The sequence below is a fragment of the Aulonocara stuartgranti genome, assembly GCF_965226115.1.
Source record: "Aulonocara stuartgranti genome assembly, chromosome: 8".
In the NCBI taxonomy this organism is placed as follows: Eukaryota; Metazoa; Chordata; class Actinopteri; order Cichliformes; family Cichlidae; genus Aulonocara; species Aulonocara stuartgranti.
In genome coordinates, this window is record NC_138959.1 from 30,729,071 (window position 1) to 30,753,602 (window position 24,532).

The 24,532-nt window shown below is 45.4% G+C and overlaps 2 protein-coding genes across 2 annotated transcripts; both read left to right on the plus strand.

Annotated features, from left to right (window-relative positions):
* Positions 1-10,798: 10,798 nt before the first annotated feature.
* On the plus strand, positions 10,799-17,349 carry ube2d1b (ubiquitin-conjugating enzyme E2D 1b). Its single transcript, XM_082545411.1, has 7 exons — positions 10,799-11,005; positions 11,747-11,810; positions 12,492-12,523; positions 12,799-12,876; positions 15,207-15,312; positions 15,489-15,582; positions 15,672-17,349. Exons 1-7 carry the CDS (start codon positions 10,982-10,984, stop codon positions 15,715-15,717), a joined length of 444 nt encoding a protein of 147 aa, XP_082401537.1. The 5' UTR covers positions 10,799-10,981; the 3' UTR covers positions 15,718-17,349.
* A 104-nt stretch (positions 17,350-17,453) lies between these two features.
* tfam (transcription factor A, mitochondrial) lies at positions 17,454-24,523 on the plus strand. The gene is made up of 7 exons (XM_082545392.1): positions 17,454-18,499; positions 19,395-19,537; positions 21,801-21,871; positions 22,179-22,328; positions 22,550-22,645; positions 23,227-23,283; positions 23,368-24,523. The coding sequence occupies exons 1-7, from the start codon at positions 18,417-18,419 to the stop codon at positions 23,644-23,646; spliced, it is 879 nt and encodes a 292-aa protein (XP_082401518.1). The 5' UTR covers positions 17,454-18,416; the 3' UTR covers positions 23,647-24,523.
* The last annotated feature ends 9 nt before the right edge of the window (positions 24,524-24,532 follow it).

Below are 24,532 nucleotides of genomic sequence, written 5' to 3' on the forward strand. Positions count from 1 at the left end.
CCATCACTTCAGTCTGTCTGTAGGTGTCACCAGCTATGATGCTGTTCCCCCAGCAGAGCCTCTGTGCTGGTCTTCCTTTTAGCCTGTTGTCATTGTGCCACATCAGCATCCTGCCTCAGGATAGACACGATTTGTCCTCTTCATTCTGAAGTCAGTCACCATTCTTGTAGGTGGAGACACACATCACTGTGGAGCTCCTGTCCTGCACAGGCAGGACAGAGCTCTGCCCTGTTGAGACATTCTGCACATGTCTCAACTCTGTATATTTTTATATATTTTATTTATTGTTTACTCTATTTAAATTGTAAAATATGTGTATACACACACACACACGTAGAAAAATATTTAGTATACACATCCAGAATTTTTTTTTTTTTTTGCATATACTATTATATATTACATATATTTATTAGTTTCAGATGTAGCCATTCTTGTATTTTGCTTGTTTACATTATTGTATTTTGCACAACTCTGTTGCTTGTGAAGCTCGCACACAAGAAATTCACTCACATGTGCTGTACCAATGTACCTGCACATGTGATGTGACAATAAAAGTGATTTGATTTGATTTGATTTGATTCTCACATTCTCATATTGTCTGTTAGGTAGTCGGTAATCCATGAGAAGGTGGACGTGTTTGCTGACACTTCCTGTGGCTTATTCTTCAACAGCAGCGGCTGGATCACATTAAATGGATTTGATAAACGAAAGAATGTGATCCTCCATCATGCAGTTACTCGTTTTTTTCTAACATGTAGATAGGAGTCAGATCTCTGCAGCACCCAGATTTAACTCATACACAAACTACAGGAGGAGAGTAAATACAGTGTCTTATAAAATGGTCAATCAATTAATTTAATAATTAACTCTATGGAGAAACAAAGTTAAATAAGTCAAATAAAATGCTGGTATGACCACTCTGTAGGTTTACAATACAATACAAGTTTATTTGTATAGCACATTTAAAACCAGAGGTCCAGTGAAAGCAGTAGCAAAATATAAATGCAAATAAGCTAGCAGGTGGAGAGCATTGATTAACCAAGCATAAGCAGATATCAAAATAAAACTTATAAAGTAAAATCAGTACAAAACATTGTTCAACAAAACAGAAGAAAAGGGCTTGCATAAGAGTACACTTACAAGAAGCGTACTCTAGATAGCCGGGAAGGCTAAACCAAAGTCTGGATTGAGTCAGATGTGCAAACAGCTTGTAGGAGGTTGTTCCAGAGGTTAGGTGCAACTGAGGGGAAAGCACGGTCACCTCTGGTCTTCAGCCGTGACCTACGGTAGGTTGCACCAAGAGCAACTGGTCTGATGATCTCAGTGCGCTACTAGGAATATACAGGCTGAGAAGATCAGTAAGATAGCTAGGCACGGTATTATTTATGATTTTAAAAGTAAGCAAAAAGATTTTAAAATCAATGTGATCTTTAATGGGAGCCAGCGTAGGTCAGAGAGAATTGGGGTAATAGACCCAAACCTACTTGGTTTGGCTTTAGAGATTAGACGTAGTTGGTCAAAACTAGATTTAACTACAGAGGACGCATGTTTGTCAAGCTTAAAGCACGGCGGCTTGTTCGTGACAGAGACTCTGAGTTTGGACATTTGTCCTGCTGTAAAATGAATTTGGGATAAATTCTTTTCTAATCACTCTGAGGAGTTCCCGGCATCGGTGTTAGTTTGGGTGTGTTCATATTTGTTGTTGTTGGTCTCACTAAGCTCCTTTTTTCCGTCTTCTCTTTCTCCTTATCACCCAGCCAATCACAGCAGCTCGCTGCCCCTCCCTGAGCATGGTTACACTCCTGTTTTATCTACTGCAAATGGAGCTTTTTCAGCCCAGATTTGCCATCTGCTGCTCACAATAGATCATCTGATTGATGGGATTTCTCTCTAATATTCCTGGGTTGATACATAAAACACCTTGACATGGCTGCTGTGAACTAGTGCTATATCAGTATAGTTGAAATTGGTGTGGGGGTGGCTGAGGCAGTAGATACTCAAACTGTTTAGGGGGGCAATATCAGTGGCAGGAAAGTTTCTTTTCCACTGACATTCCTGATCCACATGCAGTTCCACTGAAAATGGTTTTAATGCCAAAAAGAAACAAGAAAAAAGCCAATGTTACCTGATGTTTATGGAAGATTTTTCCCCTCCAGACTGTACAAAGCTAGGATAAAGGTGTAATTGACTGATTTAATGTCTGCTACTCTTGATGTAACCTAGAAGTGACTGTGAACACTACAGCTTCTCTGCACCAGTTAAACATAGGCTGTGTCCCAATTCAGGGTCTGCAGCCTTAAAGTACGCAGCCTCAACGATCCTCAAGGGCCGCATACTCAAAGACCGCTAAGGCCGGAAGTGCGAGGCTTGTGAAATGGGACGGTCTAGCCTCCGTTGCGCTGCCCAGGTTGCCTAGCAACCATGATACTAACAGCTGGAAACGTGTCATACAGCTTTGTGTGACAGAAATGAAGGAGAAAATCTTTTGTTCATTTGTTTGTTTCTACATGAGCTTTGATCATTCTCTGTAGGATTAAGCTCAGCTATTGAACGGCGCATATTTAAAGGCTTTAAAACCAAGTTAGTACAAACGTCACTAATGTCACATAACTTTGCCGACATGTGGCCAACAGTAATGTTTTAATGCTCTTCGTTATTAAACATTTGCACATAAATAAGTGACATCATATTCAGTACTTACTTTTCACAGTTTACTCTTCGGCCGCTCCGCTTCTGCCGTCTGCGGCAGAATTCTCCACACCGACTGCCGCGCTATGAATTGTGGGATATATGGGACCACGAAGTCTACACCGCCACAGCCTTAAAATTCAGGGAAATGAAGGACGCATTTCAGGGCCGCATTTCAAGCAGCCTTTGAATTGGGACAGCCTTCGGCGCGCCGCTGTGACGTAATCGGCCTTGAAATGCGGCCTTTAAGGCTGCAGACCCTGAATTGGGATACAGCCATAGAGTGTTACTGCAAACTTTATCACAGTACTGCAACCTGACCAGTGTAGCGTGCACTAACCTGCGGAGAGTCTCTAAGGAAGAGGCCATCCACCCTTCAGACAAAGCTCATTTACGCCACTTGTATCCACTGTGTTGTTCTTTTGGTCACTCCTCATAGCTTGTTACGATAGGTGAGGGTAGGGACGTAGATCGACCGGTAAATCGGGAGCTTCGCTTTTACGCTCAGCTCTCTCTTCACCACGGCCGACCGGTACAGCGTCTGCACCACTGCAGCTGCAGCACCAATCTACCTCTTAATCTCCTGCTCCCCTCACTTGTCAACAAGACTCCGAGATACTCTTCCACTTGGGGAAGCAACTCGTCCCTGACCCAGAGTGGGCCATGGCCTCAGACTTGGAGGTGCTTGGATTCTCAATACACCCCTTCACACTTGACTGCGAACTGCTCCAGTGTAAGCTGTAGGCCACCACCTGATGATATCAACAGAGCCACATCTCAGAGACGAGAGTCTGAGACCACCCAAGTGGAAGCCTTCTGCCACTTGGCTATTCCTAGAAATCCTGTCTATGTTGAAGAACACCCACCAGGAACAAGTTTGACTTCTTACCGGCTATGTGGACCAAGCTCTTGCAATGGTTGTATAAGGATCCAACGGATGGTAGCAACAGTCCAGACACCCCTTTCTCCCAAAGCACTTCCCACAGAATACTCCAAACTGAACAATCAAATGTCCTCTCCACCTCGACAAAACACGTGTAGGCTGGTTGGGCAAACTCCCACGCACCCTGAAGTATCGTCAAAAGGATAAAGAGCTGCTCCAGTGTTCCGTGACCTGGATGAAAACCTGGACTGCTCCTCCTGTATCTGAGGTTTGACTAACAGACGGACTCTCATTTCCAGCACCCAGACATAGACTTTTCCGGGGAGGCTAAAGAGTGTGATTCCCATTGTGGCGGGGCGTGGTCTGTGGAGCCGCTGCAGGGGAGGTGGATGCACCTAAGCGGGATCCACAATCACGCCTCGCCGGCTTAAAGTCTGTGCTCGGACCGATGTCATGTTTGTTGTTGATGTGTGTGGCTGCAAGCTGCAGCTGGGTATTGTGTACAGCAACCGTGAGAGAATAAAAGATGATGCTGAAAAGCATAAAAATGTGGACAGGTCTGTCGTCTGATGATTACAGTGGTGCCGAAACCAAGCAGGAGGGCACAGCAGACCAGGGATGGAGCTGGTGGGTGCAGCGGGAGCAGGCCACAGTGTCTCGCAGCCAGCGGGATGAACTCCAGGACCGGATCGAGCGCCGGATGCAAAGGATTGAATCTGGTGGTTCTGATCCGGTCCTGGCCGACGCTGCCGATACCCCCACTGGCGTTCCCCGGTGGCGTGGGAGTGGAGGAGGTTCAGACTTTTCCAGTGCCCATGCGGACCCCCAGGGTGCGACCAGCCAGGACGCAGCCTGCCGCCGCTTGCTGCGTTTTGTTTTAAAGTTAAATAATCAGCAGATGAATCCATTATAAATGTGTATATTTTTGGTTAATCTGCATCAAATATAAAAACCTACTTTACAGTTTTGAATGAGTAATGATACAATAAGGATATAATAGAGACTTAGAGTCACAGCGGGTATTTTTTCTGCAGTGAGTAAAACTGTAATACATTTACAATACTATTATTATTATGTTTAATACTTGTATTTAAAGTAACACTTTGAATGCAGGACTTGTATTAGATGATTGTTTCAGCGCTGTCAGTATAGGCTAGAGTATTCGCACGTCTTCTAGTTTGTGTCTGTAGTTTGCGATGGTTTTATACAACTTAAGTACATTTGTGGCTTTGGAGAATCGAAACAACATCGTCTTTTTGTGCTCAGAGTGTGAGAAAGTATGAGGCTTTTTCTTTCCTTGGCACACAACCTGTAAAAAGCCAGTAAGTCATGAAATATGGCGCCGCGGATGGCCGCCCTGGTGCTTCAGTGCGTTACTTTTGTTTTGTTTTTGTGCATTTTCTCTGTGTCTGGGCACTCCTCTGGATACTCATACACCAGAGAAGAGCTCCTTAACTACAGGACTACAACGCCTGTGGATTTATTTCCAATATTTGTCGCATCTGCGGCAGATTTACTGCTGACTCTGACCAGGAAAGCGAGACGCCGAAAGAGAGGGAAGCGAGCCGGCGCACTCGTGCGTTTGAGGAGACGCGGACTGCGAACTGCTCTTCCTGGGATCTTCCTTTCTAATGTACGCTCACTGGGCAATAAGATTGACGAACTGGCCCTGATGAGAAGCATGAACAGAGACTTTGCCTCCTCCTGTGTCTTATGTTTTACGGAGTCGTGGCTCAGTGAGAACATCCCAGACTGCGCGCAGGCCGCTCTCTCCGGTAAGTCCAAAGGTGGAGGTCTCTGCTTCTACATCAATAGTGGCTGGTGCACAGATGTGACAGTGATTGCTCAGCACTGCTCTTCCTCTCTGGAATATCTTTTTATCCACTGCAAACCGTTTTATTCTCCGCGGGAGTTTGCTTCATTCATCCTGGCCGCTGTTTACATCCCGCCAGACGCAGATGCGCAGGCAGCTCAGTGCGCACTCGCGGAGCAGATTCTCCACACGGAGCGGACATTCCCGGACTCTCTCATCATTGCTCTTGGGGACTTTAACAAAGCCAATCTGAGCCATGAGCTTCCAAAATATAAGCAGTATATTAAATGCCCGACCAGAGAGGAGAGGACATTAGACCACTGTTACAGCACGATCAGCGGGGCCTATCGCGCGGTGCCCCGCGCTTCACTCGGTCTTTCTGACCACGTCATGATCCACCTAATCCCCGCGTACAGACAGAGGCTGAAGCTCTCCAAACCTGTCGTGAGGACTAAAAAACTGTGGAGCAACGAGGCTGTGGAGGAGCTTCGCACGTGTTTGGAGACCACAGACTGGGACACAATGAAGGCTGCTTCTAACAGCTTGGACGAGTTTACGGACACTGTCACCTCCTATATCCACTTCTGTGAGGACAGCATTGTGCCATCACGCACCAGGGTGAGTTATAACAATGACAAACCCTGGTTTACTCCTAAACTCAAAAAGCTGTGGCTGGAAAAGAGAAAGGCGTTCAGAAGCGGAGACAGGGACTGCTACAGAGAGGCCAAGTACAGGTTCACTAAAGAAGTGGACATTGCTAAACATCAGCACTCTGAGAAGATGCAGCAGCAGATCTCAGAGAATGACTCGGCCTCTGTGTGGAAAGGTTTTAGGAATATCACCAACTACAAGCCTAAAACCCCCCACTCCACTGATGACTTGCTCTTAGCCAACACCCTTAACGACTTCTACTGCCGTTTAGACGAGCCATCAGGCAGCCTTCACACCTCCAACGGCCCCAACAATAGAGACACTTTGGACACTAATTCCCCCACCTCTCCCCCCTACATAGAGCCATCACCACCTTCAAACTGTTCACCTACAACACCCCCCTCCTCACCCCACACAAAAGAGGATTTCACACCACCTCCTCCCACCACAACTCTTCATATTCATGAAGCAGATGTGAGGAAGCAGTTTAAGAACCTGAATGCTCGGAAAGCTCCCGGCCCAGACGGTGTGTCTCCTGCCACCCTCAGACACTGTGCAAACGAGCTGGCCCCAGTGTTTTCTGGCATTTTCAACTCCTCACTGCAGGCATGTCATGTGCCTGCCTGCTTCAAGTCCTCCACCATAATCCCTGTCCCCAAGAAACCTAGGATCACTGGACTAAATGACTACAGACCCGTGGCTCTGACATCTGTGGTCATGAAGTCTTTTGAGCGCCTAGTTCTCTCCCATCTCAGGACCCTCACGGCCCCCCTCCTGGACCCCCTGCAGTTTGCATATAGAGCCAACAGGTCTGTAGACGACGCCATCAACATGGCCCTACACTTCATCCTGCAGCATCTGGACTCCCCAGGAACCTACGCCAGGATCCTGTTTGTGGACTTCAGCTCTGCCTTCAACACCATCCTTCCAGACCATCTCCGAGGCAAGCTTTCCCAGATGAATGTGCCTGATCCCATCTGCCGGTGGATCACTGACTTCCTGACGGACAGGAAGCAGCATGTGAGGCTGGGAAAGAATGTCTCGGACTCCCGGACCATCAGCACCGGCTCCCCTCAGGGCTGTGTTCTTTCTCCTCTGTTCTTCTCCCTGTACACCAACTGCTGCACCTCCACCCACCAGTCTGTCAAGCTAATCAAGTTTGCAGATGACACCACCGTTATCGGACTCATCTCGGACGGGGATGAGTCTGCCTACAGGAGGGAGGTTGAACGTCTGGTGTCCTGGTGCAGCCACAACAACCTGGTGCTGAATGCCCAGAAGACAGTGGAGATTATTGTGGACTTCAGGAAGCACACAGCTCCACTCCCCCCCATCATCCTGACTGACACCCCCATCACCTCTGTGGACTCATTCCGCTTCCTGGGTACCACCATCACCCAGGACCTGAAGTGGGAGCCCACCATCACCTCCGTCATCAAGAAAGCCCAGCAGAGGATGTACTTCCTGAGGCAGCTGAAGAAATTCAACCTGCCAACACGGACGATGATGCAGTTCTACACTGCAATCATCGAGTCCATCCTCACCTCCTCCATCACCGTGTGGTACGCTGGAGCCACTATCAGGGACAAACAGAGACTGCAGCGTGTTGTGCGCTCTGCTGAGAAGGTGATTGGCTGCAGACTCCCATCTCTGCAGGACCTGTACACCTCCAGGACATTGCGGCGTGCAGCTCGGATCTCAGCTGACCCTTCTCACCCTGGACACAGTCTGTTTGACCTGCTCCCCTCAGGCAGGAGGCTCCGGTCCATTCGCACCAGAACCTCTCGCCATAAGAACAGTTTCTTCCCCTCTGCTGTTGGACACATGAACAATAACCATATGACTGTACCCGCCACTAACACATGACCCTACGCTGTGTCACTGCATCATTCCATGTTTGGCACTGATCACCACCTGCACTCATGTATATATCTTTCTACGTAGCACTCTTAATTCTTATTCTCATGTATATATCTCATGTATATCTCATGCACATATCTTTCCACGTAGCACTTTTAATTCTTATCCCTACTTTTATTTTTCCATGTCTATTTAAGTGCTATTTATGACACTATGTTTGCACTGAAGCACCGCAGCAATTTCCTAATGTTGTAAACCTGCTCAACATTTGGCAATAAACCCCATTCTCATTCCATTCCCATTCTGAAATATCTGAGGGTTTAACATCGTCGCTGTCTTTCTTGAGAAAGAGATGGAAAAAGAGATTTTGTGCATCTTCCTGTATAATTTCAGAGGGTCCCAATCATGCTGACAATTACCCGTATCAGTTGGAAAGTTCATGTTATCACTGTAATTGGCCCCAAATTTCCTAAACATGAACATCCTAAACATTTCCTAAACAGTTTAAGAAATGCTGTCCAGGCCAGGCTCTTGGTAATGGCACCCTGAGAGTGTTTATGCTGTAGGCTTGCATAACGTCTCTAATTTAGCATCATTTCGTGTCTATCAACACAGAGGCCCAAGTGGGATTTATTCATCGGGTTCCTGTAACTTCAATATAAAAGATGACCCTTGTGTTCGCATATTAACTATTACACAGCGTCGAGGTTAAAGATGTTTTAACTAATATAGACTGAAGAGAAAGACTGAAGCAGTGAGTCAGTGCTAAATACTTGGTGAAGCCAGGCAGAAAGAAGATATTTGAGCATTACACACTATGGTGGCCTGCGGAGGAAGAACCCCCTTTGAACAGGGCGACCTTTGGCAGAACCAGGCTCAAGGGCAGCCATTAATGTCTTTCTACTGGCTGCTGGCCAGTCACAGGAGCATGTTCAGTGAGATTACCTAAATGTACCACCGAACCACACTCCAGCTCCTCCAGGCTGCAGAATTTACACCCTTTGGCACATTCTTTAACAAATAACAGTTTTACAGTTTAGAGTAAAATGTCATTCATATATATTTAATATCTGTAATATCTGGATATATATATTTGTAATTTTGTAATATATTGTATTATTTAATTGAGTTCAGTCAGTTCTTAATGTCTTGGAGTGACTGTGACCACATAATTTCCTCAGGGTTAATAAAGTATTCTGATTCTGACGACAGCAAAACACGAGGAAAATAAATCAAAGTAAATCAGGAAATGGTGAGAGAAGTGCAGGAAACACAGTCACAGACTGAACAAGAGTCCGGGGACACATGTCATAAATACAAACAGTAACCACAACCAAAATACAACAAGGTCTAAGGACACAGGACGCTAAGGTGTAAGGAAAATCTCCCCCAAAAGGCAAGAGCGAAACTAAAACGTTGATGCTTTATGTTTTTATTACAACGTGCTGATGTCAGCCTGCTATGGAAACATGTTATGTGTTGTACTGCTCTTTCCAAACCTTTCATACAATGTATCACTGATAAGTTTTTTTTAATGAAAAAAATTAACATAAAACCTACGTACTCATATCCCACGATGTCTAGAACTTTAGTGTGAAGTTCCATAAAGAAATCATGGGTAATACAGCGTTTGTGCTGTTTGAGGGTTCTACCAGCACACTACATTGGAAAATGATATCTTGAAAACTGTGGATGCTAGACTGCTAACAAACACACAAATGGAGCTGATTACACACTCCCTCCCTTCAGGGGGAGAATAAAAGGAAGAACAAAGCAACCCAACGGAGAACACCTGGTAATAAACAAGACTCCAATATAAAACCCTGGGACTGTTGTGATTTAACTATACAAAGAAATTCAAAGTGAAATCATTGCATCAAGACATCACTGGACACTTTATTAGATACACCTTTCTTATAATGGGTCAGACCTCCTTTTGCCTTCAGAGCTGCCTTAAATCTTTGCAGCATAGACTCATCAGGGTGCTGCAGCTATGGTGCGGCTGGAGATGGGTGCACATCCATGATGTGAATATTCCTCCACATGTCAGAGGTGTTCGGTTTGATCTGGGGACTGTTGGTGATTTTGAGTGAACACATTGTTATGTTCAAGAAACTATATTCATGTTTCAGAGGATTTGAGCTCACGGTTTGTTATCCTGCTTGACGAGCCAAGAGCCAAGACTGGTAAATTGCAGTCATAAAAGGAGGCACAGACAATGTTTTCTATTGTTCAAGTTCAGTGAGCCTGTAGCCTCAGTTTCCTGCTCTTACAGACGCTGCGCTTGGTGTGGTTTTCTGCTGCTGTAGGCCACTTTAAGGTTTGATCAGGTCTTCTGATGACCTGGTTTGTAAATGGTTGTGTGGGGAAAGTTCCAATAGATCAGCAGTTTTTGAAATACTAAGACCAGCCCATCTAACACCATCACCGTGCTTTTCTTTCTCATTCTGATGCTCGCTTTGAATTTCACCAGGTTGTCTCCATCATGTATACGTGCCTAAATACATTGGATTGTTATTCTATGATTCTATGATTAGCTGATTAGATGTTTGTGTTATGGAGAGGTGTACCTAATGAAATGTCCAGTGAGTGTATGTAAAGAAACGTCACCAAATGACAGTCCTCCACCAAATAAACTTTGTTTTAAATACATATTACATTTCATCACATGATGAAGGTGAAAGCCGTATATGGTTGGAACTGTGGGATGTTTCTGATTTCTGAACAACAAGAAAAACGAGTGTTCTTCTACCAGCAGCGACTTGTTCAGCTTGTAGTGGATTAAAAAGATGAAGCATTGAAAGGCAAGAACTAAATGTACCTCAGATACTTCCTTAAGTATAGCAGTTAGGGTTATTTCTGAGATACAAGCATAGCGCACATTCAGAACTACATTTCCCGTGATCCACTTCGAGGGGACGACCGTAAACAGAAGAAAGCGGAAACAAAAGAGGTTTTTATAAAAACACAAACACGTCCCGGCTGTCGAAGTACTCAGGGAACAAACTACAACCATTGACTTGGCCAGCAATAATCCTACCAACACGAGCGAGGAGTGAGCACGGGAGCGGACTGCGTCAGTTAGCATGGCACTGAAAAGAATACAGAAGGTAAGTTTAACAAGCTAGCATTGGTTGCCAGCTAAAGATAGCACAGCAGAGGCTAACGATAGGATTTATTTTTCGCTAAAGGTGTATTCATACAGAACTTACACTCCCCCCGCTTTGAAACAACTCCGCTCAAACTTCGTCATATTTTTGATAATAATGGGGCCGCTGACATCTCTCCTAACGGACGAAGCAGGCTGACAAATCCAAAGTTTCATGCTAGCTCGCTAACAAATGACCAAAGAGCGTAGTTAGCTCATTAACTACCCTCTTTGTGCCCTCCATGTTAGCCTGTCTCTGTGTCAGAAGCTGTGTTGTCCAGCTTGTAGTGAGGGCTGGGACTGCGGTGACCAGGGAAGTTTGCACAGAGTTCATTTCGGTTCTCTGTAGTGTGGACTAGTTCACTTCCTTTGTGGACTGTTGAGGGCGCACGGAGAGGACTACCAGTCATAATGGAAAAGTGAAATAACACGTTAGACGAGCTTCTCGAAGGCTTGACAGGACTTATAATAACTACATACATATAACAGTGATGGTTTCTTTCGGTGGTCCGCACTGTCGAAACAAAGTCACACACAAGCACGCTTGCATTAACGGCCTAGTGGGGACTGTAGCGATACCTGGATGGTATTTGCCATTAATGACGGAAAAGATTTCTGCATTTGCAGCTGATTCACATTAAAACTGCCGTGTCACGTGATGTTCAGTCAAACCTCACAGACTGGTTTGTGTTATGTTGACCAGGAGCTGCAGGACCTGCAGAGAGACCCTCCCGCACAGTGCTCGGCTGGACCAGTGGGGGATGACAGTGAGTTCACATCCTGCATGTCGGCCTTGAGACTCTTCATAGTTCCTAAATGTCATTCTACGTTTTATCTTAACAATCTAAAGCAAAACATAAATAGTTTTCAAGAGGATTTATTTATTTATTTTTTGGTAGGGTCAGTTTTAAAAAAAGAGCGGTGGAAGAACGAGTCAAGTAGATATCAGAAGAAAATGTTTCATTTGGCTAAAGAAGGGTCCTAAAAGATTTACTAGGAAGTTCTGCAGAGACGTCAGACTAGCTTCTAGAAAGCCGGACCTCTGCCGAAGGCTGGAACTCCATCCTGATCGCCTGAAAGTGACTGTATGCCCTATGCTGTTTCACAGTGAGACACCCCAGGACTGGACTGTGTTGCTGTGTCTAGGACCAATTTAAAATTGAATGGACAGCCAGGGGTTCTCCAAAGGGCTAACTATGAGCTCCATAGGTTATCTTTTAACTGGGAAATGGGAGCGACGGCTGTTAGTCACCCTGTAATCAGCCAGTTAGAGTAAGGCTGATGACAAAGCACAGCTGTCTGTCTTTTGTGGACACAGTACACAGTGTGCACTGTGCTCTGTACACACAGCATGTGTAACGTGGTGGATGATGGCCTCTGAACATTGTGTTGGTTGAATGTACAGCTTGCGTTCTTATATGTGCCTCTGTTTTGTTTCTTGCTCCTAGTGTTTCACTGGCAGGCAACAATAATGGGCCCGGTGAGTGTCACGCTAAGCTTGCTTCTTCTCCTCTCATAATGTTTTCTGCACTAAATGCATCAGAAATAATGAGCACTGCTTTATTTATCCCATATTTGGGACATTTCTTTGTTACAGTGTTGAAATTATTCTCATATAGAAAAATAAATAAATATAGACAAATGAGAAGTGGTGCCAACCGGTTTGTTCATCTGGGCTGAAGGTGACGGGAGCGAGCCGACTGATTCCACCTGAATCGTTTCACTGTTGTGTTGACAGAAGTGTTTTTTTGTCAGGGTGACAGTCCGTACCAAGGAGGAGTTTTCTTTCTCACAATTCACTTTCCTACTGACTACCCGTTCAAGCCACCAAAGGTAAGAGCCCCAAGCTTTTCTCCTGCCATGCTGCTAGATCTCCTGTCTCACAGAGCTGACAACTTGCATCACTGTGCCACATTTCATACATACACAGCAGCACATCCACACGGCCGCCTCTTAACCACTTATCCATTTTAAGGTCATACGAGGCAGGAAAGGAAGTGAGATGGTGTGAGGGGCAGAGTACACCCTGGACGGGTCACTAGTCTGTCACACAGCTAGTCTAGGGTCACCAGTTCAGGGTGACTGTGCAAACACACACAGGAAGAAGCACAAACACAGTGTGTTTGGTGGGAAGATTGTATAACCTACCTTACATATTGTACACATGTGTTATTCAGTCAGAGTTACTGGAGGGCGGTGGCGGCCTGCTTGGAAGACAAACTGTTCACTTTTGTCCTGAGACATTTCTGTCCTACTAGGAGTGGTCTCTCCTGGACACGTGTACCAGGCTCACTGGCTGATTTGATAAGTAAATAAGGGCGTGTGTTTTGGAAAAATGTTGCTCACTGCTCCAGCAGAGTTGAGACTGGGAGGATCGGTGGCCCAAAGTAAAGTAAAGTAAAGTAAAGTAAAGTGTGCGTGTTAGTCCCCATAGGGAAATAGTTCCTCTGCATTTAACCCATTCACCCAGTGAAGCAGTGGGCAGCTGCCAGTGCAGCGCCCGGGGAGCAGTGTGTAGGGACGGTAACTTGCTCAGGGGTACCTCAGGGCAGACGTTCAGTGGAGTCGAACCCCCGACCTTCCGATCATGGGGCCACCACTCTACCTACTGAGCTATCCCTGCCCGGTGGCTGCACACCTGAATAAAGCTCTTTAAGCAGGTTTTCCACACATGAACTAATCCTGATGCCAAAAGAAAAGTCTGACAAACAAAAAGACTAAACTTAACCTGGGATAGCAAGTGTGGCTTTTAAATCAAACAGGAAGTGACTGAAGTGCAGGCTTTAAGCTTTCATTTCATTTCATTTATTTATTCATTTTCAGGCACAACAAATACCTATATTGAACATAAAATACACAAAACAAAAAACAAAACTTGCCTGAAAAAGGAGTGGGACGAAGAAAACTTATTAAATCCCACCCCTATACTCACTCATCAACAAAAAAAAAACAATAAACTTCCCGCAGCTACGCCCATCATTGCATACAGACCCATCAACAGCCCCGGGCAGATACAAGCATCTAAGCGGCAGCTCGCAACCAACAATTAGAGCCTTCATAACTGAATACAGAATATATAAATTATAAATTGCATTACCACAGGTAACAGGCAGTAATAACTACAAGTAACAGACACACATACATATACATACATATATATCTACACACACAAGTACATATATGTACATACATACGCACACTTTATTTTATTTTTCATTTTTTGAATCCATACCAGCAATGGTAAGAGGACAGACATTACAGAGCACACTAAAACCCATCATTGAGTATACTGTGACCAGACCAACTGTTTGTAGAGAAATTTAAATCTATGAATATTTTTGCATTGTTTCAATTGTAAACTCAGACTGTTCCAGATTCTCACACCACATACAGACACACAAAAGCCTTTACGGGTTGTTCGAGTTCTGGGTAATTTGAATTCTCCAAAGCCTCTCACATTATAAACCTTTTCTCGAATTTCAAATCTAGTTTGTAAATTTGCCGGTAAAAGTTTAGTAAAAGCTTTATACAAAATTATGGATGTATTGTAATTAACCAGATCCTGGAATTTAAGTAACTTTGCCTGAAGAAAGAATTTGTGAGTATGATCTAGATAACCAGCCTTGTGAATAATACGCAGTGCTCGTTTCTGTACTGTGTGTTTAATTCAAAAGGTTTAACAAAAGTTTGACATTAACAGGATCCCAGGATGTCTCCTGGTCTTTAACTGCTCTGCTTGTTTGTGTGTCTGTGTGCATGTACGTTTGCCGTCAGGAAATGAACAGCTGCTGTGCTTGAGTTTGTCACTTCATGGTCCACTTACTGTTGAGCCTCTGAAAGTCGAGCCTGTGATTTTCAAACAGATAATGTAACATTGTTGTTCAGCCCACTGAATCAAAGCTGAAAGTCTGCACTGCAAATTTGATTTAAATCCACGACGGTGCCCAGACTCCACACAGCAAGACGTGTTGTGTGTCGCTGTCACGATGTCATGGTGGGTCGTGGACGTTACAGGCTTGGGTTACTTTGGAAACGGTATCCTGCTCTTTCATTGGTAGTTGCTTCAGTCGTCTTGACGATGAGGAAGGTGTCACTCAGGACCTGCTCACTTCAGTTATTCCACTCGCTGAATGTTACTAACGTCATTCATTTTTTTAATCCAGGTAGCATTTACAACAAAGATTTATCACCCAAATATAAACAGCAACGGCAGCATCTGCTTGGACATCCTGCGGTCACAGTGGTCTCCAGCACTGACGGTGTCTAAAGGTAATCAGATGTGTGTGTCGTCTGTATTTTAAAAAGTGACATTATGGATCGTATGATTAGGGCCGAGGAACCTCGTCACGTCTGCCCCATGTTAACTGAAGTGTGTCGTTTCTACACACTCGACAATGAAACTGTCCTCAGTTCACTGACGGGATCCTTTCACCTGTTTTTTGCAGTTTTATTGTCCATATGTTCATTGCTGTGTGATCCAAACCCAGATGACCCCTTGGTGCCTGACATAGCTCACATCTACAAGAACGACAAAGACAAGTGAATACACACACGTGCTCATGCTAACGTCTTTAGTAAAGCGAGTGTGTCTGATGGTGTCATCGATTTGTGTCTTTTTCTCTTCTCAGATACAACAAACTAGCAAAAGAATGGACCCAGAAGTACGCCATGTGAAGAAGATGAGCACAGCGCAAAAACGACAGGCTGACATTTAGTTTCTTTCTTTTCCCATCTGTTTTTTAAAGTCAACACGCACTGAAATTATAGTATGAACTCATGAAATAATCCTACTTAACTTCCACCAAACTGAACTGTTGTCATCGTTATTAATCCGAGGCCGATAACATCTACATTACTTTGGGGGGTTGTTTTTGTTTTTCCTGAAAAGAAGCCGGACTCGGAGCAGGCCACAGCCTGCCTGTGCGCACTCAGTGGATACTTGGGCATTTTTAACGTTTGGCATGTTATTATTGCACCACGGACGGTTCATTTGTGACATTCATGATTATTACAGATTGTTTTCTTTCCTTTTTAAGTACAAGTATAAAATGAGAGGACAGAAATGCCACCAGATGCCAAACGGGAACAAGCCCACGTCAGCTGTGCTGTGAACGGAGATCAGAAGGGCCGCAGCAGGACGTCTTAGCTCGACTCCTGTGTTACTTTACCTAACAATACTTTTGTGTTCCTTACATTATTACTGTAACTGTTGCTGTGTTGATCCAGTCCAGTTGGACACAGCCAATTAAGGCTAATACTTCATTGGCTGCAGAGAGGAGAGATGATGAGGGACAGCGTGGAGCTGCTGGCTGTGAGCACAGCCAGCTGAGGCTGTGCCTGATGTGTGGTTGTTGTTGGCTGCTTCTTTGTCTGAGCTGATGGTGCTGTGGATCTTTCCAGGTTACTACTGAAATCATTCAGTTAGCTGTTCTGACAGTAAGCAGCAGCATGCTGTTGGACACCGACCTATTAGCATGTGAGCACCGATAGCAGGACAGTCGCGTCATGTCTCCTTCCTGTCTAATTGTCCCTTACAGCCTCTGTAGACGAACCCCTGGTACAGATCACACAGAATGTAATGCACAGTGTGAGACGATGCAGAAGTATTGCAAAGAAATGCAAATCCCTTTTCTGTAATACAGGAAAAAGTCCTGGAAAACTTTGGAGCACGAGCTTCAGGCGGCTCCGTCATCCACCTTTCTGCTTCGCGCATCAGCAGCCAGGAAGAAACACTGAAGGCTGAATGTGAAATATGTATGGCCCTCCAACAGACAACAGTACTGACTGATACTAATGTTCTCTTTGCGTCGTCACTTCATCGATGTGCTGGCTTACGGAGGAGTCTTGATGTCGGTGTAGCAGACCAAGTTGATTGAAATGAAACAATGTACTGTGGCAGTGGTCCTGAAAATGGGAGCGACTTCTTATGTGTTGCTGTTTTCTTCTATTGTTGTTGTTATTATTATTGTTATTATTATTGACAACACCTATATTGTATTCAGTCTGTTTGGAATGATTTTTTCTATTTGAACTCAGATTGGAGTCATCACAGTGTAAAGCTCTCATTAAAATGATGTGCTCTTGTCCCCTGATCGTAGCTGTGACGTTGGATTTCCACAGGTACAACAATCAGGCCTTCAGCCCAGTGAGAAGCTTTTTTACACTGTCCTCATTAAGCTGCACTCCATCGTAACAAAGGCTAAAGACCCTGCTTTTTGTTCCTGTGTAAAGTTTTCTACCTGTGTCTCTGAGGCCCATGTGGCACATTTTGTACTGGATTAAAGAATAGTACCGTTACTATCATGACATGATTGTGTAACTCTGCTTTATGTTGACACGAGCAACACACTTTGTATGTGGTGCTCTTATTGCACTTTGACTGCGCTGTGTGCTGGCAGTGTTACATGAAACTAGAGAATATAGAAGCACAGTCAAACACACTGTGCAAAAGTCTTAAGCCAACATCCGTCTCTTTATATTTTGCTGGGAAACGGGAGAAACTGCACTTTTTCCCCTCCAACTTTATTTCAACAGAAACTTTTAACGAGCATAACACAACACAATGGGTTTTACAATTGTACTGCAAAATGATAACACAGAGGAAGAGTATGTCTAATTAAACAAAAAGGATAGAAATACAGATGCAAAGAGGAAAAACGGGACTGAATAATTCAATAAATTAAAATGTTACAAATATTAATGGTTTTTAAAGCTTTCTTATTGTGAGAGGAACACAGAGTTGTGTTTCTCTCCTGAAAGTGGAGAAGTTACATTTATGTGGTGTTTGATTAATGAGGTGAAAAGCACGACAGTCTCACTAAAGTCACCAAACACGTCCCGGGACTCATTCAGATCAGATGCTGTTAGAGATCAAACCACATGTAAAACCTCAGTAAATGTTTCTATATCGCTCTTATATTTTAACAGGGTTAAATCAACAGCAGCTTAAACCAAATCTCCTTTTGAAACCACACTCGTCATAAACAACCATCGAGCCCTCTGAACACTAGGCGGAAACGGAAGTGACGTACAAGCACACCGCCGTTTCGTCTAAATTCAAAATGAACATCAGATGACTTCAGATGTCTTAAAGTTGTTTTGACCACGTTGTCTTTGAGTCTGTTTGTGCTTTAAAGCTGATTTGCTGCTTTGTTGGAAGTAAAGCTTCAACACAGGAAGTTAAAAAAAACAGTTGACCTTTTCCCACAATCCACCGGGAGAGAGTGAAGGCGCGTTTTGTTGGTAGACAGTTGGTGGTGCGTGTCCGTGGGCTCCCTGGGTTCCAGCGCTATCACAGCGTCGCCTGAGCACAGAGACAACGCGTCTGCTCTTCGCTCCCCTGTTTGCGGACTTTCGCGCTGATTCCCGCCGACATGGCTCCGTACTTGCTGACAGCAGGTGTTAGCCTGCTGGCTAAGTCCTTCAGTGTGCTCTCCTGCACTGGCTCTCTGGCAAGGTAGCTAACCCAGGCGTATGTGTTGCATTAGCTAGCTGCAGAGACTCTGCAGTCTGCTGTGTGAAACTCCCTGAACATCGTGTTTTAGAACAGTGAGTGTTGGTGATGGTAGCATACGTAAGCGTAGCATGAAGCAGCCGTAAATATAAACATGGCCTTCGGTTCTTGGTACTGTTGGTAAACAGAAAAGCAGACATCTTGTAAGAGTTCCCGTTTGCTGTCAGTGCTTTGAAGCTTCGTTAGCTGCTCTGTGCTCTTCATATCCGACAGGAAACGCAGTGTAGCTGCAGCTCACACATAGCAGCGCTGCAGTGTTTGCAGGCGAATGCTGACTGTCTTCTTTCAACGCGGACAGTAAAGTGTCACCCAGTTAGCAGTGTGCTGTGTGAACAAGCACACTGTGCGGTCAGACATGCACTGACAGTCATGATGAGTAGAAATGGGGCGGGGCGATCGTGGCTTAAGAGTTGGGAGTTCGCCTTGTAATCGGAAGGTTGCCGGTTCGAGCCCCGGCTCTGACAGTCTCGGTCGTTGTGTCCTTGGGCAAGACACTTCACTCGTTGCCTACTGGTGGTGGTCAGAGGGCCCGGTGGCGCCAGTGTCCGGCAGCCTCGCCTCTGTCAGTGCGCCCCAGGGTGGCTGTGGCTACAATGTAGCTGCCATCACCAGTGTGTGACTGTGTGTGTGAATGGGTGGATGACTGGATATGTAAAGCGCTTTGGGGTCCTTAGGGACTAGTAAAGCGCTATATAAATACAGGCCATTTACCAAATGTTCCTCACAGATCTCAGGCATGAGTTAGAGTCCAGCTCTGAACCCTGAAATACTCCATGTGGAATAAAGCGTGATGGAGAGGAGAGAGATGGCTGTTCTCATGTATGTTGCCTCCCTGCAGGTGTACCAGCGTGCTGCCCTCTGCATTCTTCAGCCCAGTGAAGTTTCTGACCTCCGAGGCCCGCTCCCCTCCAAAGAGACCTCTGAACGGATACATGAGATATGTTCAGCAACAGAAGCCGCTCATGGCCAGACAGAACCCAGGTATGCACTGTCACACTGCAGGCTGGTCAGCCTGAATGAGCAGACGTGTAAACATTCAGACAGGAAAAGGTTTGAACCTCGTGTATATGAAAGCAGTTAAATGGCAGTGATGGGCTGAGGCTTTAAGACACTACTCTTTGTATTTTGCTACAGAAAATGAATATAGATGTGGCGATTTATTAAAACGTGCAGTCTACGTGGACATAAAGTATATATGGCTGCTTTTACGGACACACTGCACACCATGTGCATATATGCCATTGCTATGGTTAATGGCTCCTTGGCAATCACCCTGTTAGTTTGGAAGTAATGTTTCATGCCTGGTGTATGTAGATGCAATGCTGGTTAATCCCCTGAGCGAGGCCTCTCTGTGCCTGAATACTTCACAGGTCAGAGTTAAAAGTTGAAAATGCTACAGCAAAGGCAGTGAAAATGAATAAGAAATCCAGAAACAGAAAGAAACGAGGGATGGCTTCAGGCGTTTGCACAGTCCTTCCGACAACACATACATACATATACATACAGAAATGAATCAAGCACCGGCATGCAGCACAGCGTGGATAAAGATAACACATGGGGCCAGGTTGGCGGCTGGATGGGATGGAAACAGCAGCCATGATGGCGTCCAGAATTTCTCCCACAGTCGTGTTGTAGGTATGACGGTGGTGAAGCAGAGGGGGGAGAGGAGAGCCTGTGCACACTTCTGTGGGCGCATGGAAGTGCATCCATGCTTCCTAAAATATCAGTGAGAAGAATCAGCGGCTCGGCTCCAGCAGCTGGTTGTGATTTGTTGCCGCAGGGTGTTTGGCAGTGAGGAGCACCACAGCACTGACCTGATCAGTCCAAAGAAGAGCACGAGGATTGTCCAGTAACACACAGACCATGTTGTCTAGGGCTGCTCGATTAATCGAATTTTAATCACGATTACGATCTGGGCTTTCAACGATCATTAAAAATGACTGACCGATTATTGGCCCCTCCCTCATTTATCCGCGACACCTTAAAGGCCGGTCCGTGAAAATATTGTCGGGCGCAAAAAAGGTTGGAGACCGCTGATTAAGAGGACCCGAGGGAAGCTCGGAAAGCTAAGCAGAAGTTATTTGGAGAGGAGAGTGACTGCCGCTGGTTGAAAAGAGAGGTAAAAAAACTTCAGTGGTGTTGCACACTATTTTATATTATTTTTTAAAGTCATTGTTTATGCAATTTTTGCAAAGCTATGTGTGGAAGGAAACCGTGACCGAGGACAAGCTGATGGCATCAGATGTAAGTACAACTCCTCCGGTTTCATATGCAAAACAAATTATTGCGCTAGCTTACACGGTTCAGGTTCTACAGGGATTTAAAAATAGTTACGCAAAATGGAGCGTGCTGCTCTGACCGGCTTTAAAGGGTTAACAATGACTTTAAAAAATAATATAACATAGTGTGCAAATACTGATAACAGTGCAAATGTTTGCAATATAAAAAAATAAATGAAAAATGTAAACATCTATGTTTAGTGAGCTTTGCAGTGTTGCTCTGTGGTGCAGCTACGACACCGTAGCAAAGTTTACACACTGTGTCTACTTGATCCACGTCTGACTGAACCCACAATGTTTCCACACCACTGAAGCTTTTTACCTCTTTTCAGCCAACAGCAGTCACTCTCCTCTCCAAATAACTTCTGCTGAGCTTTCCGAGCTTCCCTCGGGTCCTCTTAATTGTTGTGACACGTGTTCGAAATGCAGAGAGGTGCGCTCGATTTGCCACACGGAGCAGCGCGAGAGTAAAGCACGAGGGAGGGGCTGATAATCGGCTCAGTCATTTTTAATGATCGTTGAAAGCCCAGATCGTAATCGAGATTAAAATTCGATTAATTGAGCAACCCTAGTGTTGTCTTGGACAACAATGGAAAACTAAACTGTGAATTGTGGCTAATTGTCAGAGTCTGGGTGTGTAGAGTAGACCGCGCCCACACTGGCAGATGTTACTTTCAGTGACTTTTTCTAACAACCATGAAAACGAGATTATGAAGATTGTTGTGCTGCACTTTGTTGCCTTTAAAGGCCAAAGTCCCTTTCAGTGCAGAGCTGTAGATGTAACACGGGTGTCTGTCAGCTGCCCGGCTCGGCCCTCTCTCCCAGATCTGTATGAACAGTTTGTGAATGAGCCTGTGTGGCTGCAGCAGCTCTGTGAGACACTCTAGATCAGTCACAGTTTCTCTGTCCTTCCTCTAGTGATGCATTTTTGTTGTCATTAAACATTTCCTCATTATTTTCTTCAGAAATCAAAGCAGTGGATCTGATTAAGACGATTGCCCAGCAGTGGAGATCACTGAGCCCAGAACAGAAACAGGTATCTCATTTCTGTGTGTGTATAAACTGTAGGGGTGCAACAGTTCACCAGATCTATGGTTGGGCCGTAGCATCACGGGTTGTGGTCGTGGACTCGAGTGACCTGAGCGGGTCGGGCTTTTCTCACGAGCCGTTGCATCCCTAATAAACTGCTTCAGTAGCTCGTGGCGGGCACGTGCAACTGTGATAAATGAAAATATGCTTCTGTCAGGTTGTGTTTGTCGCACACAGGTAACAATAGCACGGCGTTACCAGCGGTGAAAGTGGAAAAGTCCTCTCTGTTGTGACCCGAGTCTTTTGTTTGGTAGCCGTTTCAGGAAGCTTCTCTCCGGGCCCGGGAACAGTTCAAGGTGGATCTAGAGCGCTATCAAGCCCAGCTGACTCCTGCACAGCTGCAGCAACAAGCCCAGGAGAAAAGGCAGAGGAGGGCCAAGAGGAAGGCCATCCGCAAGAAGAGGGTAAGAAAGACAGAAAGGACCAGAGCAGGCTGGTTTTTATCTCCTGTGCACTCATCGTGGGTTTGCTGGGTTGGTAGTTCAATCCTTAGCTTCTCCTGTTCAAACTCTCTAAGGCACTGAATGTGAACTGTGCAGAGTTTTACTGTGTGTGTGTGTGTGTGTGTGTGTGTGTGTGTGTGTGTGTGTGCGCGCGCGTGCACGCGCGTGCACGTGTTTTCCAGGAGTTGACAAACCTGGGGAAGCCCAAACGTCCTCGCTCTCCTTTCAACATCTTCATGTCGGAGCACTTTGAGGAGGCTAAAGGAATTACGTCTCAGGTCAGGAAGTACACGTGCACTGATCCAGGGTCAGTGTGACCCTGATTTAAAAACCTGCAGCAGGTATCAGAGTTTCAGTGTTTGGTGTTTATGCCGGCACGCTGGCGCGGCACAGATGACTAATGATGTGTAGTGAAGTCAGCCGGTGGGACGTTACCCCGGCAGCTTCTCTCCGTCTGTCACGTTTGATGTTTGCTGGGAAGCTTCTCTTGCACTTTACAGTAACACCACGTAACATCAGCTCCTGTAAGATGGTGTGAGGAGCAGGAGGCGCTAGTGTGAGCGGAAAAAAGATTAGCACCAGTACAAATGAGGTCATTTTATATGACGATGCGTTTTCCATATCAGCAAACACACAGAGCCAGAGTTTCTGACATGAAGTGCACCTGCAGAAACTGGACTAAATGGAAATGCCAGTTTGAGATGGAATACAGATTCAGGTGAAACTGGAGCAGCTGTCAGGGTGCTGATGCAGCACCCTGACAGCTGCTCCAGTCATTTCTCTTGTTCTGTGTTGGTCAGCAGCTAAGCAGACACTGCAGGGTTGTTTTGGCCAATAGTTGCTCCTGTCGTTGTTTCAGGCTAAGATGAAGTCGCTGTTGGAGGACTGGAGGAATCTCTTCAGCCATCAGAAACAGGTCGGCAACACGCACCTTTCATCCTTGTAGCTGGAATGCTAATGAGTGCTGTCGGGTCTTCTGACATTTGTATTTGTGCCACAGGTCTACACGCAGCTCGCTGAGGATGACAAGATTCGCTACAAGAATGAGATGAAGTCGTGGGAGGACCACATGGTGGAGATCGGAAGAGAAGACCTGATCCGAGAGCGGACCCTGTCTACCAAGAAGAAACCTGCTGCAAGAGCCAAGAAGGCAACAAAGAAGGTAACAAAGAAGGCTAAAACTGTGAAGAAAGCCACGGGAACGTCAAAACCCTCCAAGAAGACCACAAAAAGCAGATCGGCGAAAACTGTCAGCCCGCCGTCCACCAAGAAGACATAAGACGCGTCCAGAGGAGGTGACAGGAGCTGTGATGGCTCGGGCGGAGCTCGGCCTCGCTTTTCTCTGACTTGAAAGTCAGCTGTCTCAGCTGACAGGACAGAACTTTGATAACCTTCAGACAGATCCGCATCATTGATGTCTCCAGATAAACCGCGATGGCAGCATTTGTAAAAAAGGTACCTGTGAGTTTGAGTCCTTCCCTGTGATGCAGACTCACTCCTCCAGGCTTAGATGGAGTAGTAAAATACCAAGTTTGACTTTAAAAGTGTGAGAGCCAAATGAAGCAAGCCTGTTGGCGTCAGAGCGCTGACGTGTACCGCTGTGGTGTTGACAGGAACAAACGGGTTCCTGTTGCCGTCCTAGAACACCTGCAGGATTAATGTGGGCTGCATTTTTTACTTCAACACATCCACACAAAATCCTGCAACAATGAATGAGTCTGAATGTGTCCTGTAAGGTCCACTGATTCTACCTGAACCTGACATAAATCCATACTTGGTGCTGGTGAGTGTGCAGCTTTAAACGCAGCGCTCCGGGCGGTCCCACATTTCCTCTTGAGATCAGAGCACCGCTGTTCACATGCAAGAAACCTGACTGAATTTTAGTGTCATTACTGTCACGCCTGTTGCTTCAGTAGCAACTTTAACGTGTGTCCGTGACCCTGAATGAAACCAGCTGCTTTACACTCTGTACTCGGCTAACGTCCGGTAACATTTGGTCTGTTCTGTTATTATGAAGAGCATAGTGTAGTACTGATAGCTGCTTTGTGTTGTAGAGTGCACAGGTCTCTGTGCTGCCATGTTCATCCTGCTTTATTATGTCTTTCCTTGTATGGTGTTTTTTTCCTCAATAAACCTTCGTATACAGTTTTCTTCTACATGGCCTG

What these genes read in the sequence shown, in the direction of transcription:
- ube2d1b (XM_082545411.1), top strand. Translation starts at nt 10,982, where the DNA reads ATGGCACTGAAAAGAATACAGAAG. An exon ending in AGGCAACAATAATGGGCCCG is followed by an intron (nt 12,524 to 12,798) that starts GTGAGTGTCACG and finishes TTTTTTTGTCAG; the next exon opens with GGTGACAGTCCGTACCAAGG. An exon ending in TACAAGAACGACAAAGACAA is followed by an intron (nt 15,583 to 15,671) that starts GTGAATACACAC and finishes TTCTCTTCTCAG; the next exon opens with ATACAACAAACTAGCAAAAG.
- tfam (XM_082545392.1), top strand. Translation starts at nt 18,417, where the DNA reads ATGGCTCCGTACTTGCTGACAGCAGGTGTTAGCCTGCTGGCTAAGTCC. An exon ending in TGAGCCCAGAACAGAAACAG is followed by an intron (nt 21,872 to 22,178) that starts GTATCTCATTTC and finishes TTTGTTTGGTAG; the next exon opens with CCGTTTCAGGAAGCTTCTCT. An exon ending in AGGCCATCCGCAAGAAGAGG is followed by an intron (nt 22,329 to 22,549) that starts GTAAGAAAGACA and finishes CGTGTTTTCCAG; the next exon opens with GAGTTGACAAACCTGGGGAA.